General features: G+C 44.0%; 1 protein-coding gene and 1 long non-coding RNA gene across 5 annotated transcripts in view; one reads left to right on the forward strand and one right to left on the reverse strand.

Moving 5' to 3' along the window:
• The window catches only part of DCX (doublecortin), a 109,521-nt gene that overhangs the window by 18,010 nt on the left and 73,428 nt on the right, over positions 1 to 18,083 (forward strand). For all 4 annotated transcript variants that reach the window (XM_053375022.1, XM_053375023.1, XM_053375024.1 and 1 more), the window contains exon 3: positions 2,815 to 3,155. In XM_053375022.1, coding sequence (XP_053230997.1) covers positions 2,815 to 3,155 — 341 coding nt within the window. The remainder of the gene's footprint in view (positions 1 to 2,814; positions 3,156 to 18,083) is intronic.
• LOC128407035 (uncharacterized) lies at positions 430 to 12,575 on the reverse strand. Its single transcript, XR_008328691.1, has 2 exons — positions 12,459 to 12,575; positions 430 to 693 (listed from the first exon to the last, which is right to left on the reverse strand). It is a non-coding gene; the product is annotated as an uncharacterized LOC128407035 (long non-coding RNA).

An 18,083-nucleotide genomic window follows, 5' to 3' on the forward strand; every position in this document is an offset into this window, starting at 1 on the left:
TGACCCCAGAGGCTTATCCTGTAGCAGCATGCCTTTATCCTTCTGGTTCAGACTGTGGCTCTATGATCTGGAGAAGACTCTGACTCCTGGTTACCAATGGTAGGGGCAGAAAGAGTTTTGGTTGAAGTCCTCCTTCAACCAGGGTGTTTCTGTCCTTTGGCCTCTATATATTCCTGCATTGTCTCCTCCAGATTTAGGGTTGCAATCCAGCAACATCTGGAAGGCACCAGTGGAAGCCATGCCTGGCTATGCATGTGAAAAATCATTTGGGATTATTTTGAGAACAAAATTCAACAGTGATGCAAAACACACTAGGCATCCTAATCTGGTGTTTGTTTACTCAGAAGTAAGGCCCAAATAAATTAATGTGCATAGGATTGTTGCTATAGTCAGTAATATGATCACAGCTCTTAAATTGGCAGGCTGAAATTAATGTTAACTTATTGATTTTTATTCTAGCTTGTCTGTTGAATTTGGGCATGGTCTAATTTTTCCCATGTGATGAGTGAGCATAAGGTGTTGGTTTGTTAGATATGTTGCAATGTAGAGAAGTAATTATATCACTGACAGCCGTAGTATTAGTTGACAGGTTGTTTGATTGCTGTTGCCTCAAGGTCATATCTCTTTCAGTAGATTCAACAGTGCAGCAGAGACATCTTTCTATGGCTCCAGTTTTCATCAGAATAGCTGTTCCTGCAAGAAGCAAATCGGAGAGACAGATTCTCTCCCTTTATGTATATAAGAATTTCTTATTGTACATGATAACAAGTGTCTCGTTTTTGATCTGGGATAGTATCCTCTTGGCAACTATTCTGTTGGTTGTAATCCTTTGAGGAATGTTTTGGAAGTAGTTTCTTACTAAAATATGGATAACAGCTCCTTTTTTGTTGAAATACTGTTCCTCCTTATAGTTACATTAAATGCTCTCAGCAATTAGGAAAATGAGTCTGGAACAGGCCCCCTCAAGAGGTGGTGGACTCTCCTTCCTTGGAGGCTTTTAAGCAGAGGTTGGATGGCCATCTGTCATGGATGATCTAATTGAGATTCTTGCATTGCAGGGGGCTGGATTATATGACCCTCGGGATCCTTCCAGCTCTATAATTCTACGATTCTGTAAATATGTGTGTTTAAATAAAAGCCTTTTCCTTAGCACTTCAGATGTTTATGAATGTTCTGTGACATCACAACCACCTCAGACAATCAAACAATGTTCCTCCCCTGGTCTTGACTGCCCCATTGTGTATGAGACTGCATGTCTCATATCACCTTAACTCTAATAGTATTCTAAACTCGTTCTTTGGGGGAAGGTTTTTTTGGGCATAAATGGTTGCTCCCTTTTGGAACTGCTTTTAATTGCTGTAGTTAACTTTTTTTTTGTTGTTGCTGCATTTATAAAACCTTTCTCGCGCTGCTGTTTCAGTGTTTAACGGCTGCTTAATCAGTGTTATATTGTGCTTAAAATGGTCAAGTGTGCATTAAGTTTAAATTGGTGTCAATGAAAGTTGTTTGTTAAACCTAATTATAATCTGGAAGCAATTTTGGGTGAGCGTGGGGGTCATAGCTGTCAACTTTCCCCCTTTTTTAAGGGAAAATCCTATTCGCAATAAGGGAATTTCCCTTTAAAAAAAGGGAAATGTTGACAGCTATGGTGGGGGTTGCAGTTGGGAAGGAAAGTGTTAATCTTCTTAATATACTTACACACACACACACTGCATCCACTGCCCAACTATTAGTTTTATATATTTTTACGTATGTCCCATTGGAAACTGTCTACTAAGTCCAAATGGGGAGACTAGGGAGGGGACAAAGAGGGGTGAAGAGAGGGGAAAGGAAATAAAGTGAAAAGGCAGAATGAGGGGGAGGGAATGGATGGTGTATCAGAGCCCTGCTCTTACCTGCTGCTCCACACCTGGGCTGCATTCACTTGGCAGTTTATTCCAGTTCCCTGATGCTTCTCTGTTCATTTCCACATTATTTTTGAGCTTTCACATCACCTAAGAGCCACTTCCTGAAAACTAATGGAACACAGAGCATACTCAAAGCTCATTTCCATGTTATTTGTTTCCAAGAGGGTGGGTGGGTGGTGGGTGGGATGTGTTTGCAGCCTTCTTTACCTGGAAAATCACAGAAGTAAAGTAACCAAATCTGGAGTGGTATGCCAGAGTGCAAATCTTTCCTCCTGCAGTTTTCATGGCGGAATCATGAGGGCACAGAAGCACCCATGTGCAGAAAGGGTTGTTGGGGAGCAGTGACAATGACATTCTTTGTTGTTGTACCTGGGGTTTGGCAAAGCTGGCCCCTGCCAAGGGCACTGGCGGGGTGTGTGTGCAAAAATCGCTCCTCACTTGGTGCCTCAACAGAGGAATCTGAATTCTGGTGTGGGCCATCACAGCAGCAATTGCAGGGGTTAGTGGGCGGGCTGGTCAGCCAAATTTCATCCATGGGCCAAACATTCCCCACCTCTGGAATAGAATGTGTGTCTGTGAGTGTGTGAGAGAGAGGAAGGAGGGAGGTGTTTCTGGTACTACTGAAGGGGAGGGTGAATTTTGCCCACCTCTGCTCTTGCTACTACAGCCTTTAAAATTACATAAATACTGGGCCCTCTCCTGGAATAACTGTTGCTGTATCAGGAAGGTTGATAAATTGATAATGCCCAGTGGGCACTTCCCACTGTTTTAGAAATCCATCTGTGTTTAAGAAATGTGATAGCAGGAGGAACTTCTCTTCCTCTGGCTCTACTTTTATTTGAAATACCCCATTGCTATATTGTCACTGTTGTTTTCTAATCCCTTCCCTCTTTTCCGTTCTCAAAAGGGGAAAGTTACGTATGTTCATCTGACAACTTTTTTAAGAAAGTGGAGTATACCAAGAATGTCAACCCCAACTGGTCTGTCAACGTGAAAACCTCCGCCAACATGAAAGCGCCTCAGTCCCTGGCCAGTAGCAACAGTGGTCAGGCCAGGGAGAACAAGGATTTCGTGCGCCCCAAGCTGGTGACCATCATTCGGAGTGGGGTGAAACCCAGGAAGGCTGTCCGTGTGCTGCTGAACAAGAAGACAGCACATTCCTTTGAGCAAGTTCTCACCGATATCACAGAAGCCATAAAGCTGGAAACAGGAGTCGTCAAAAAGCTGTACACACTGGATGGAAAGCAGGTAAGACCATTTTGTTCAAATGCCCCCAAGACCTCCAAAGTTTCACAACAGTACAAAGAGTGGAAGGAAATACACACGTAGAATTGTGTGGCGTTTGCTCCAAATATTTTTCGCTCTATAAGACACACCAGACCACAAGACGCACCTAGTTTTTGGAGGAGGAAAACAAGAAAAAAAATATTCTGAATCTCAGAAGCCAGAACAGCAAGTGGGATTGCTACTCAGTGAAAGCAGCAATCCCTCTTGCTGTTCTGGCTTCTGTGATAGCTGTGCAGCCTGCATTCGCTCCATAAGACGCACACACATTTCCCCTTACTTTTTAGGAGGGAAAAAGTGAGTCTTATAGAGCAAAAAATACGGTACTTAAAAACACCACCAAATTCTTAACCAGCGAGCCTCAGAATGGGAGACTTGTTACAACACTGGTGTCTTCTCCTCTCCCACATGCTATCTGGAGTCTTCAGTCTGTTTAGAAGCCAGGATTGGAACTCCTTCCTAAATTGAGACAGTGTCCTGTTTGGAGGGTCTCATTTTCTATCCCACATCCACTCTTGCCACTTGATCATAAGCAAGCCCTACTCACATGATGGGTGAGCAGGTAAGCTGACTTGGTCATATGATGCTTGTGTCTACACTGAAGCTGTGTATACCCTAATATCCAAAATAATTCATGTTTTTCCTTAACATGCTGCTTTGAATCTAGATTGATTCTAGGTCCTGCCATCTTCAAGGGTGGGTGTGACTACTTGTCACTTGTTTGAAAACTCGCCCCTTGATTAAGTTATCCTTGCCTTTTGCACCCTGCACATCTCCTAGGTGAATGAAGAAGGAAGTGGGGTTTGTAGTATTGGCGTACAACCACCCAGTGTCATTGGATATACTCCTTGTGCACACACACACACACTTTGCCAGGACAGCCTACATCTGTTTTCAAATTACAGTGCAGCATAATGCAGAATCAATTTGCAAGAAGTTTTGTTTTTTTAAATGAAACCAGTTTCTTGAACTGCTTTTCAGGTGCAATTCAGCAAATAAATAAATAAAACAATGCAATAGATCTAGATTGTGTGTAGACTACATCGAAAAAGCAAGTACTGAGTCTCCAATTTGTTCTAGAATAAAATGCCACGTGTACACAGTCTGAGTGGCGTAAGTTAGCTTCCTTCACAACTGCATCACAAGTCGTTCTAGGGAAGGGTCCTAGCTCAATGGTAGAGCACCTGCTGTGCAAAAGAACATAAGGGGATCTCTGCGGGATCAAGCCAAAGGATTATCTAGTCCAGCATCCTATTCTCACAGTGGCCAAGCAGATGCCCATAGGAAACCTGCAAACAGGACCTAAATGTAATAGCGTTCTTCCAACTTGTGATGCCAATCAGCTGGTTTTCAGAGGCATACTGACAGCCTTCTCCGCTCCGAATTTATCTAATTCTCCTTAAAGTCATCCACGTTGGTAGTCATCATTACATCCTGTGCGAGCAAATCGGGTCCCAGCTTCAATTACCAGTTAGGTATGGGATCCATCCTTGTCTGAAATCACTGTTGTGAGCACTGGCGGAGGAACAGGGGGGCGGGGGGAGCGCACTGCCCCCGGCGACACAATCCTGGTGGGGTGCCATCATGGCTGCCCCCCATGCTGGGCGCCACACCCTCAGGCAGCGTGCCATGCCCCCAGGACGCGTGCCATGCCCCTTTGGGAAGCGTGCCACACTCCCAGGATGTGCGCTATGCCCCTGCGGGCAGCACACCACACCCTGGGATGCATGCCACGCCCCTGTGAGCAGCGTGCCATGCCCCCTGGACGCGTGCCAGCCACACCTCCGCCTGCTCTCCACGCCCCCCACGCACCGGAGTTTGAAGCTCCGCCACTGGTTGTGAGACAGCATAATACTGACCTAAGTAAACAGTGGTCTGAATCAGTATAAAACTCCTTCCTTCCTTTCTACCACATACATATTAAGCCTTCCCCACCTTATGCCTGACCATTAGCCATGCTGGCTAATGCTGAAAGAAAACTGTTCTCCACCCAAAGGGTACCATGTTGGAGAAAGCTGGCAGGAAAATCACATTAACCTCCTTTTGAAACCTCCTTATTTGTCCCTGGGGGGGAAATGAGTGAATCTAATATGTAGATATACCCCTCAATCCAGTATATTCAATATATGGGCAGCTAAGGGGGGTGGGGTAGGGGCAGCTGCCCCCCCTAAAACAAGTAAATCAATAAAAATATTTAACTAACTGAGATTCTGCACCCCCAACATAAAGCCACCCCCAATCACAAAGTCTGGCTATGCCCATGGTTCAATATGCTAACTACATTTAAATGTAGTTAATGAAAAACTGGGAATCCTTAGCTGAACATCCTTCAAATATTTGAAAGCTGCAGAGTGCAATCCTAAGCATATTTCCTCAGAAGTAACTCTCGCTGTGTTTCATCAGAATTATTCCCTAGTCAGCAGGCACAGGATTGCAGCCTTAGCCCCTTCACACTCTACAATTTTATAATCTGTTGCAATATCCTCTTCTCGTTTCCCTTACCCATGTTTTTCCATATTCCTTCTCTGATACTAAAGCCATGCTGACTAAGTGAACATCTACTGAAGCCTAAAATTAACCTGCCAAAGTGGCCACCATCTGTTCCTATAGAAGCCAGATTTTTCATGCCAGTGGTTATGTTACTAAATTGTCACTGGTATTAGTATCAGGCGGGAGAATGCAGCCAACCATTAGAGGAAAACAGATGCACCAACACCACTGTCCTGAGCACCACTGAACTGTGAATATTCTCCAAAGGATTCTCCCTCCGCTGCTGCTGCTGCTGCTGCTGCCACCACCACACACTTTGAAATAAACAATGCAGGCAGATTGTACCAGAGTATTATTTTGGCTTTAGGGCACAGTCTCAACAGTTCTCAAGCTTCACACTAGTCAGAACGTTTTAAAGCAAAATGGGTTGCTGTCTGTCTAGAAACAAAGTGAGTTGGAGGAATTGGTAGAGATCATTTGGGGTGAACAGATTCCCCGGCATATTGCATCCCATTATTACTGTGGAGGAGTCTGCTGAAAATGTCGTGCTCCTCTTTCCTTTGGGTTTATTACTGAGATTTTCCAAAAGTATGTCTGGAATTGGCACATGGACAGTTTCCTGAAGGTTTAAGGTGTCCTGCTGTTCATTGGTTATCTCTCTCTCACACACACACATACTCCTCAGCCCCACCCTGCTGCTTCTAGTGTGTGCAGATAAATTAGGTTACAAAAAGGAATGTGGATGCAATTCCTTTTGCACTGTACTTCATTGGTTACTGAGGGCTAATCCACACTTCCTCTGGTCCCACTGCTTTTCCCTGGGGATAACTGCTCTTTAGTGTTCAATCCGGCTTCACCCGGGTTGCCATTTATTCCAATCTATCACTAAAGAGCAGATTTTTCCTTGGAAAGCAGAGGGCAACAAGCTGATGTGTGGATTAGCCCTTAGACTGAACACACACAAGGGACTGAGAACGCACATGTCCAGCAGTCTGAATGAAGTCCAGAAATAAAATTTTAAAACTGAGCATAGGAAGCTGCCTTATATTGACTCATACCATTGGTCCATCTAGATCAGTATTGTCTACGGTGACTGACAGCAGTACTCCAGTACTGCTGGAATCTTTTTCAGCCCTACCTGGAGATGCCAGGGTTTGAACCTGGGGTTTTCTGCTTTCAAAGCAGAATCTCTAGTGCTGAATTGTGGCCCTTCTCCATAATGCTAATTCCAAACTCTCTATCTATCTAGCTATCTATATACATACATTCAAATAAACTGTGCCTTTCTTTAGGGCTGGTTTTCAAAATGAGGAAAAGGACTTCTAGGTGAGCTGATCTAGGACCCTCTAGACTCCCTGCCCTTTGACCTCCCTACCTCCTAGGTCCTCTTCCCCTTCCACATCTGTTCCACAAAACGTCCCCTGCCCACAAAATTTCTGCTCAGCCAAACTGACAATGTTGCCTTCCCTCACAGACTTTGGAATACAAATATTTTTACAGCTTTGTTCTGACTTGTGTGCAACGGAGGGCAAGGGGAGTCAACTATGGACTAAAGTGACATAAAGCTCACAGAGCCAATGCCCTAATTGCTCACATTAGTGAGCAGGCCTGACATGGAATTTTTTTAAAGGGCATCAAAAGAGTTTCACATGACCAACTGGTTTACTGGCATCATTGGAGACCTGAAGGAGCGTCTCCACCCCCTTCGTTCAGCCCGGACACTGAGGTCCAGCTCCGAGGGCCTTCTGGCGGGCGATTTCCTCGCTGCGAGAAGCGAAGTTACAGGGAACCAGGCAGAGGGCCTTCTCAGTAGTGGCGCCCGCCCTGTGGAACACCTTTCTGTCAGATGTCAAGGAAATAAACAACTATATGACTTTTAGAAGCCATCTGAAGGCAGCCCTGTTTAGGGAAGTCTTATGGTATTTATTATTATTAAATTTATTATTAAATTTATTATTAATATTTATTATTAATATTATTATTATTGGCTTCCAGAACTCTCCCTAAAGTTGCATTCTTTTTCCTAACCTCTGACAGCCTGAACATCTCAAGTTCTTGACTTGCTCACCGATTGAATGGTTCCATTGGGTTAAAAGTAATGGCTTGAGAATGTACAACATGCAGTCAGGATCTGCATGTTGTGCAGGGCCTGCTGGAGATTATGCATAATAACCAGAGATTGAACAAAATTCAACCTATATATACACATTCCCCAAGGCCATGGTCAGAGGCAGTAACACTTCTGAATACCGACTGTTTGACACCACAGGAGAGGAAGATGCTCTTGTGCTTGAGTCCTACTTGAGGGTTTCCCATAGACATCTAGGTGGTCACTGTGAGAACAGAATGCTGGACTAGATAGGCCATCAGCCTGGTCTAGCAGGCTCTTTTCATCTGTGAAATGTGCATAATTCTCTCTTAATGGACAGGTTATTTGCTCCTTCTGCACATATAAGATCTATATTTGGGGGAAGGTTATAATATGCACCTACCAAAAACAAATGGGGAGGAGGAACATTGGCTTGTTGTTCCATAGCTTTTATTTTCCTAAGTCTTTAGCTAAGTGCTGCTGCTGCTTCTAAATGTTACCTGTCTTTTCCAATGAAGTTATATACATATTCATGTGTCAGGACATTTGTGGTTTTACACGCCAGAGAATTCCTAGCCCTGTTAGAATGTTTCCCTCTAGCAGTCTTTGCCTCTACAAGGATGTAATGTGGCAGGTGATAGGTGAACTCCAGATACCTGCTGGAGAAGCAGATGCAAATGTGTACCAAGGCTAGGTCACTGCTGGATTCTGCAGAGCTCTGTGAATTTGCCACCTTTGCTTAGATGACGCGTGAAGTGAGATAGTTCAAGCAGTGGAAGAAGAAGAAAAGTTAGTGAACAGCCGTTTCCACAGAAGGTACAAATACAAACGAAACCATTGTTTCCAGAGCTATGGTGGTGCCATTCTTCAAGAAACAACGCCTAACGTGATTGCTTCAGACCCATAACATTGGCTACACATTGACATGTGGGTATTCAGTAGTTCAGGGGCAGCTAACCTGGTCCCCTCAAGATGTTGTTGGACGACAACTCCCATAAACCTCCACTAGCATAACCAATGGTCAGGGATGATGGCCATTCCTGCTAGCTCATACTGATGAGGGGACCAAATGTTTCATCCTTGAAAGTAGGCAAGGTCCCCAAATCCAGAGAGAAATGTGGGCTTGGCCAGAGGATCATAAGGATCCCTAGGATGAAGGTTGGATTGGCCAGGTTTGCTATCTAATATATTAGGAGTCTGTTGTTATTCAGCTCAAGCCACTGATATCAGGGATAATATTGATTGTAAAATGGTGTAGAGAGATTTAAAATGGCACCACCAGGGAGCAGATCTTTTTCAATGAATCATGACTTTTCTATTATATCCTACTTTGCAAAATGGAAGATAATTTAAAACCAGTTTGAGGGGGGACAGTTTATATTACATACACAGAGGAATACACACACACACACACACACACACACACACACGGAGTGCAAATATACAGCAGCTGGAACAGTGCAGAAGGTCACAGCTTTTGCAGCTCTGCTCCATGAAGAACAATGGAAATAATAAGTGGTATTGACTCCACAGGAATAATTATGCAGCCAGTCTGCCTGCAGGGCAGCAGGGGAGAACAGGACGGTGAGGTCCTTCGTTTCTATCCCCATCCCTCGCCATCTGTTCTCTGCCACTTAGCTGATATCTGGTCCACTGGCAGGGCCTGAAAAAGCTTGTTCTTCTCTTGGCAATCTACAGACATCAGTCCCTACCATGTGCTGATGGGCTTGAAGGCTCAAGAGCCTGGTAGAGGGACTTGACCTCAGATACCATGTCTGGTAGAAGGGCAAATGGCACAGTCTTTCCATCCCTTCTCCTTTTTGACTAACTTACGTATATAAAAGTATTTGCTTGGACAGTGAAATATACATCTTATTTAAAAAAAAAGCTGGCTGGAATGCTTGGTGTAATTCTATGTTCCCTATTTCTAAGCTATGTGAATAGAAATAAATGTATTCGTACTCTCCTCCAACATCTCATGGCTCCACGAAGAGGATTCTTATGCACTTGGTGAATTTCTGGGATGCACATTCTTTTACTTTTCTGCCAAACTTTTTTGCATTAGGCTTTCTTGATCTTGGTCTAAGAACTTATGGAAGCTTCTACTAATCTGATCTTTTTATATTTTGATTTACTGCATGCTCTAGGTTGCTTTGTTGGCTGTTTGTCAAAAAATGAAGACATGCGCAAAAAATGAAAAGCCAATCAACCAAACAAAAAACCTGGTTGGAACAGTAAATAAGGGTGGGGTCAATTATTTATTTACTTCCAATATTTACAGACTGCTTTTCACCATAAATGGTCTTGAAGCAACCAGTTTTTAAAACGTCCATCATCTTGGCTAGTAACTATTATCCTACTTACCTTCCATGAATTTCTCCAACCCTCTTTAAAGCCACCCAAATGTGTAGCCATCACTAACTCTTGTTGGAGCTAATTCCAGGGTTTAACTATTTGCTGCGTGAAGAAGTGCCTCCTTATCTGTTCTGATTCTTCCAGAATTCAGTTTCAGTGGGTAACCCCATCAGATTCTAATATTATGAGAGATGGGGGCGGGGGACCTCTCTCTGTCCACTTTCTCCAAGCTTGAGGTTTCCATGCCTGAGGGGGCCCTGAACAAAGTGTCCTCTGGTGGGTCTCTTTCTTCATCAATGGGCCCTGGAGGGCTTACCTAGAGAAAGAGAGCAACAGTCCGCTGTGTATTACGAGATGGCTTAGCTGCCATTTTAATTTCACATGGTGCCCTGAGACAATGTCGCACTTTCCCATTATGGGAAATTTAAATTGCAGTAGACTTAAAAGGGGCCATGTCAGGCAGCAGCCCTGGGCCATACCAGGGTGCTGGGTGACGGCAACTGCCCTGGGACACCAGGTGCTGATGCTGACCCAGATTAAAAATTACTTGAGTATATACTGAAAGATTTGTGAACTTCTTAAACCTGAAAAGCTTTCCTGGAGAGTTCATTTCTGGACAACTCAGCTGTAATGGGACTGAAACACTCCCTCTCGCCTTCCTAATGCAGCCATATCAGAAACCTTATCAACTGCTGGCAGACTGCAGGATTACATGTAAATGAAGTATCAAAGGCTAGAATTAGAATATTAGCTATGATGAATATGACTTTTGCATGCTCAAGTGGGCTTCACAGTGGATTAAAAGCATCCTAGCCTACATCTCTTAATTCTTGCTGAAAGTTTAAGGCACTGTTTTCACTGAATTTTAATATGGTGTTATTACTTTCTGCGATACTATGGATTTTCTATTATTTTAGACAACTGCAGTCACTGAGGTTTACATCTGGACAAGCATATGTCAGGATGAAATGAAAGCAATGAGACTTTTATAGCCAAACATGCCAGTCAACAAACTGCTTCATTGCCTGTGTAGGGAATTTTTATTTTTAACTTTTTGGCATCATTTGTTGTTCAAAATTTGAAATGGAGTTTTGCTGATGTTGCTAGCCTAGATCTTTAATCCTTGTTTTTCGGTGTGATTAGGGACTTGCCATCAAATCACCCATAATCACCAATGATTGCATGTTCTCTGCATATTTTTTTAAGCAGCAGCAAAGGAAACTCTCAGCTGTGCATAATAGCAAGGATTTGGACACCTCTTAATTACTAATGTTAAGTATTCAATTGGCAAATCATCCTCATTGCATGCTAATTAGTGTCACAGTCCAAAGAAGAGATGGGCACAATATAGACTATAAGTGCCATGAGGTCCAAGATGCCCGTTTTAGAAACTGTATTTGTGCAGTCAATGCAGCCAGATCTTTATTGGAATACAACTTTCATCATTCCTGATCTGATGGGTGTTGGCCAAAAGCTGACAGTGCCCACTTTGCTGCCACCACTGTCGTAAACAACTTCAAATATATATGTATAATCTATAGGCAAACATGAGTACCAGGACAGTACAACTGACTGGAGAAAATACTGCACAGCTCTCATGAAGAATTCCAACCATAATGTCTTCCTCAGGGTCTTGGTCTCAGTGCTGCCTTTGTAGAACTCAGTAAGGAAAAGGATGGTGACAAAACTCAACCTATTGCCCATTGGGAATGATAAGGGGGAAGGCAAGGAGCCCAACAGTAAGTGGAGACAAAGCCCATGACAGGCAAAGCCAGAACAAAATAACACCCAGCACCAACCAATTTTAGTTCCTCTGCCCCTGTCCTGGACCATCACTGGACTGCTTGTAAATACAGTGGTATCTCGGGTTACATACGCTTCAGGTTACAGACTCCGCTAACCAAGAAATAGTACCTCGGGTTAAGAACTTTGCTTCAGAATGAGAACAGAAATTGGGCGGTGGTGGTGTGGCGGCAGTGGGAGGCCCCATTAGCTAAAGTGGTGCTTCAGGTTAAGAACAGTTTCAGGTTAAGAACGGACCTCCAGAACGAATTAAGTACTTAACCCGAGGTACCACTGTAAGAAGATAAGCAGGTGGGAGCTTGCTAAGGGCAGGCTGTGTTTAGTGAGGCAGTGCTCCATTTGCCTTTATGGGTTAGCCTCCTTTGACAGCCGCGTTTGTGCTTGAGCTAATGAATAAATAATAATAAAAACCCAGAGTCTCATCCTGCAAAGCCACAGGTGTTTTGAAGGCCCACTCTCAGCACGAGAGGCTATCCAAGGGCAATATTTAGGCCATAGGACAAAAACCGTCTTGATTCAATGTCTCCCACCTTCCCTTCTTCACGTGCTTCCTTCCCATAACTCATGGCTTTGACTGTTGTGCGTATTCCCATTCCCCCAACCTCCCATTGTGTAGTCTGGCAGCTGCAAGGACCAGTTGCTAGGTGACAGCCTCTGCAGCACAAAGCGCTCCGGCTGGGCAGGTCAGTCCTGCCATTTTCAGACAGCTGTGCATAATTTCTATTTGCCTTTCTCTCACTGTCGCTAAATCACAGGGCGCCGAATCAGCATAAAACATCTAATGGAGATTAAAGGGCTGCACTTATTCTCATTGCTTTATTCTTCTTTAAAAACAATTCTTTGGTGAAAAGAGATTGCACATGGGTAGGCTTGTCTTTGACTAGAGCCAGACCAGTGGGGTTAAAAATTAATGTCAGGCCAGAGTATTTTTTTTGGCATTTAGTGTGTGTGCACGTGTGTGTGTGTGTGTAAATACACTCAAAAGATTGGATTACTCATTGTGGACAGGCAAAATCAAATAACAGGTGGAGTAAGATTACCTTTGAAGGAGAAAGAGCTGTAACCTGTAGCTCAGTGGCAGAGTACTTGGTTTGATGCCCAGAATCTCTAGTTTGGACTGGGAATGTCCCCTGCCTGAGATCCTGGACAGCTTCTGCTGGTCAGTGAACAGTTATTGTGCTGTGTGAGTCAGTGGTCTGACTCTATAAAAGACAACTTCCTATATTTCTGCAAGGGGGCTATGAACTTAGCTTCCTTTTCTTTGTTAGTAGGGAAAAAAACTTTTCTGCCACTTCAGGGAGCCAGTTGGCTGACCTCAGTAATCCAAGGGTGTTCCCTTTGTAATTTAAGAACCTTTGGCCCTCCAGATGTTGCTGAACTGGAACTTGCATCACTCCCATTGCCTGGGGCTGATGGGAGTTGTAGTTCAGCAACATCCGGAGGGCCGGATGTTCCTTGCACCTGGTACAGAAGGCCATTCCCAGGCAGATTCTTGGGAAGGTGGAGGAGATGACTGCTCTAATTGAAACAGAGTTCGCCAGCATGCAAAGTTGAGATCCATTCCAGAGACACATTCTGACTCTGTGCGCTGCTAGAAGATCAGATCCAGATTCCTTAGATGGCATCATTGTAATCAATGCTAGCCCTATTCAAAGTAGACCCACTGAATCAATGGGATTCAATGGCTGTGTGTCTGTAAGTGTGATGACTACAGAGAGTGAAAAGTCTTATCTTCTATGGGCAGGGAGCAGGGGAAGGTGGAACCCTGATCATCAAATGCTGATTTTCAGAGTTGAATGAAATTGTAAATGGAGATAAACAGATGGTACCTGAACATGAGCACATGAGTGGGTGGGCCATTTGGAACTAGGATGATCTTCATTCTAATCCTCTTTCACTCAGCTAACCCTGTTCCAGCTATTATTATAATGCTCACACACCTTGACTGAATTTATCGGAAATGAGTTCATTGGTTAGATACAGACTACAGCTGGATCTGCTGGGCTTTTGTCTCCTTAACAGTAGGGTTGCCATATTTCAAAAAGTAAAGAACAGGACACCCCAAAAGTTGCTGAGCTTTTTTAAAAGGAAACACCCAAAATTGTTGAGCTGAAAAAAAGGGACTTTTCGGTTGACTTTCCTAGGATCCAGGCCTTTTGGAAATCCCTCCCCTCCAGACATCAGTTTGGAACACAGGTTGACATATGTCTGTCTCTGGAGACAATAGAAGAGTGTGCCTTTGGGGATGAAGTCAAACGGTTGGAGAGTTACAGCACCTGCTGTGGCTGTAGAGACCAATATGTTTTATTGCAAGTGGGGCAGATGAAGTTGTGTTGCTCCGCTACTGGAGAGGAAGAAACATCTCTTAGTTATGGGTTTTGGCCTACTTGTCAAATGCCACCCACATCACAAAAACAGAGTAGTCACAGCGGTGTTGCATTCTTGCCCGTCTGTGCATTGGGAAGAAGGATTTGTGTATCTGGCTCTGCTAGAAGTAAGAAGATTAAATCCTTCAATTAGCATAGGATTTGACACAGCAGATAAGACCACAGAGCCCACTGAGGTTTCTGCCTCTTTTTGATTTCCTATCAGGCAGTGCAACAGCTCAGATGCACCAGTGCTAATCAAGATGCCATATGCTTGCTCAGACCTTAGCTTTTGCAGGGGCTTAAACTCAGAACCGGTTTTAATGGAAGAGGCCATAGCACAGTAATAGAGCATATATTTTGCATGTATAGCATTCATGACCCAAGGGGAAGGTCACCAACAAGGAGGGGTGGTAGCCAAGATGAGGCAAGGTAAAGGTCAGAGGGAGTTCAAGGTGGAGAGAGTTCAAGGTGTTGGTTCAGGAACAAGCGCAGTGTTCCTGCCACTGAGGCTGGACATCCAAGTTGTCTCGCCTAAGTTCTGGAGCATCTGACTGAGTTTCAAAGCAGTACTAGATGATTATTAGTCAGAGGGCAGTTGCCAGTTCCTTCGTCTGTAAACAATGACTTCTTTGTGGCAGCTGTGGGGATGTCTGCTTAGGTTTCCCTTGGGGCACTGAAGAGTCAGTAGACCAGCCGTCAGTCTGGCAGCTGAAGTGTCTCCTGAGGGCCCAGGGGACTAGAGCTCTGTTGCCAGCAGATCCACAGAGGATGGATCCATCCAAGCTTCAGTTGCCAAAGAACTCTGTCTCCAAGGAAACTTTATCTGGGGTCATGGTACCAGATCACAAGTATTTCCAGTTAAAAGGTGGAAAGGTTAGGAACATCCTCTGCCTGAAGACTTGGAGCACTATCAGCATAGATAACACTGAGAAAGATGGGTCATTGGTTTGATGTAGTACAAGGCACTTAGGAGGGGGGCAGCAAGTAGTTTGTCTGCATCTGGCTAGCTGAAGCTTTCCCACCCCTGCCTTGGAGCACAAACACATGAAGTTTCACTATACTGAGAGGGGTCACTGTTCCATCTAGCTGAGTACTGTCTGCAATGACTGGCAGTGACCCCCTGGGTTTCAGGTAGGGATCTTGCCTCAGCCAAGTCCAGTAGCTACCAGAGTATTCAGACTCTAGGGTCATATGTGTCAAGTTCCAAATACAGTCATACCTCATGTTACGTCCGCTTCATGTTATGTTCTTTCAGGTTACGTCCCACGGCGACCCGGAAGTACCGGAAAGGGTTACTTCCGGGTTTCACCATTCGCGCATGCGCAGATGTGCAAAATGATGTCACGCGCATGAGCAGAAGTGGCGAATCACAATTCACGTGTGCACAGATGCGCCATTGCGGGTTGCGCTCTTTTCATGTTACGAATGGGCCTCCGGAACGGATCCCGTTCACAACCAGAAGTACCACTATAGTATTTATAGACCACACGGGGTATGGATGCTGATCAGAACATGTACCCTCCAAAGTCTAAACTGGAGGCACATTATATGTGGTTCCTTTTTGCATGTGCTAAGCTGCATCTACAAAGACAGGACTGAGGCTTTTCCTCTGAACTGGTACATCACGTCAACGTAGCTTTGCCAGTCTCTGTGGCTGGCTGGTCCTTTGGAAGGAATGCTGGATGCATGTGGCTTATTAATTCCGCTGCCAAGTCTTTTCCCAAGCTGGCCTTTTGTTGTAGCTTATTTCTCACCGCAGAGCTCTTTTGATTCCCAGCCCCCTCCTCTCACTGGAGCTTCAGTTCCTCTTGGCTGCTTCTTGCTCACCCCATTGTTACTCCATTTTCAGCCTGGAACTGCATCTCCCCAACATGCACGTCCAGACTATTAGCAAAGTTGGTCCTTTCTCTCTTTTTCTCCCAAGTTCATGTGACCTGTGCCTTTCTTGGATCCAAATACTCCCGTGCATTGACTCAACTCATGTAAAAGAGACAAAAGAATCAGCAAAACATAAGCTGGGCTCACCAGAGCCAGCTGGCAGTTCTGTGTGTATCTGTGTGTGTGTGTGCACATGTGCATGCATGCATACAGAGGGGGAAAGGTGGGTCACCAAACTGTTACAAATGCTTGTTTTGACCTTTAAAAAATGAACTAGAGTTCTCAGAAACAGTTGTGGTTTTCCTTAGGAATTATACTGCTATTTCATAAAGTCCTGCGGAGTGGGGGCTGGCACATCCACATTCTGAAAACTGTAATTTAAAAACCAGCTGAGTATGACTGAACATGCCCTGAATGATACATTCAGCAGAATCAAAGGATGCATGTTTTTCCTAGAGTTACATGCCTAAATGCTTTGCATATACACCTATACACCCACCCACCCCTTTCTGTCTATAGCGAACTAGCATGGCAGAGATGGAAGTTCAACCTAGCTTTCTCCCATGCATGAAACCATGGCTGAAGACTCCATCCCACCCCTATCAGAGAAGGGTCTTGAAGACTCAGAAGATGCAGAGGATTTGCATGTGAACCAAAAATCAGCTGCCCTCTTAGAGAATTTTGATACTACTTTCCTTTCAGAAATAGCATTTAGCAGTACCTTTTTATAGGGACATTACTGTCTTTTCTGAAGATTAATGTCTGTTTTGATTCAGCAGTAAACTGTAGGTTTTCCTGGGGAAGGTGGTGAGACAAATTAAAAAGGTCTCAGACCTGTGCCTAGTAATCACACAACAAAAGCGGTCAGGGAGCAGCTCATTTGGTTAGAGCACGGTGCAGATAACACCAAGGTTGCAGGTTCAGTCTCTGTATGGGACAGTTGCATATTCCTGCATTACAGGGGGTTGCGACTAGATGATTCTCAGGGCCCCTATGAACTGTGCAGTTCTATGGTTCTATGAAACGCTTTTTATCCGAGAAGATCTGTTCATGGTGCTGAATGCAGGTTCCATTATCAAAACAACTCTGGGCAATGGAAAGGGAAATAAACTAGGATGACCCTTGGTATCACATCCTCTTGTAAGACCTAGTTTAATTATTTGATCATCCTGATAGCCATACAAATTAACAAACCGGCTATAAAATGTTTATGTTTTGGCATATAGTCATGTCACTTTCCTGAAGAAAGGAGAGGAAAGTTTATCCTGATGTTAAGTAATATTTACATTAACATTCATTATGCATAGAACAATCAGCCAGAAAAGGGAAGAAAGCAGGAAGGTTTGACACTGTAGGTTCTTTTTGTCTATATTTGCACTACAATTTAAATTTAAACTAATATTCAACTTCCTCCTCTAAGTGTTTTTTTAAATAGATGTTTCACACCGCATAGGATGACATGCATTCACGCACGCACACCCCAATTTTATCCTCATAGCAACTGAGAAGTAGGTAGGCTAGGCTGCGAGACATACACGAACTTGGAAAAACCAGCCAGATGGGGTTTTTTTTTAGGATTTGAACCCAGGGCTCCTTGGTCCGAGTCCAATGGTCTAGCCAGTATACCACACTGGCTTTCAATATGTTAAGTATTGAACTGTTTCCCCTTTTGGCTGATGAGATGTCATTATGTTTACACACGTATGCTTACTTTCTAAAACCCCATCATAAGGTTATCTTAATATATCCAAAGCATACAGTTGCACTGTGGACAAGTTTCATTTCATCTTTTCATTTTGAGTTTGGACCATTAAAAACATGTGAGATCAACTGCTGGTGCATGTTCATAAGTGTACTTACTTACTTACTGTAGATTCCGGCATATAAGATGACTTTTTAACTCCAGAA

Source organism: Podarcis raffonei, chromosome Z (genome assembly GCF_027172205.1).
Source record: "Podarcis raffonei isolate rPodRaf1 chromosome Z, rPodRaf1.pri, whole genome shotgun sequence".
Classification (NCBI taxonomy): domain Eukaryota; kingdom Metazoa; phylum Chordata; class Lepidosauria; order Squamata; family Lacertidae; genus Podarcis; species Podarcis raffonei.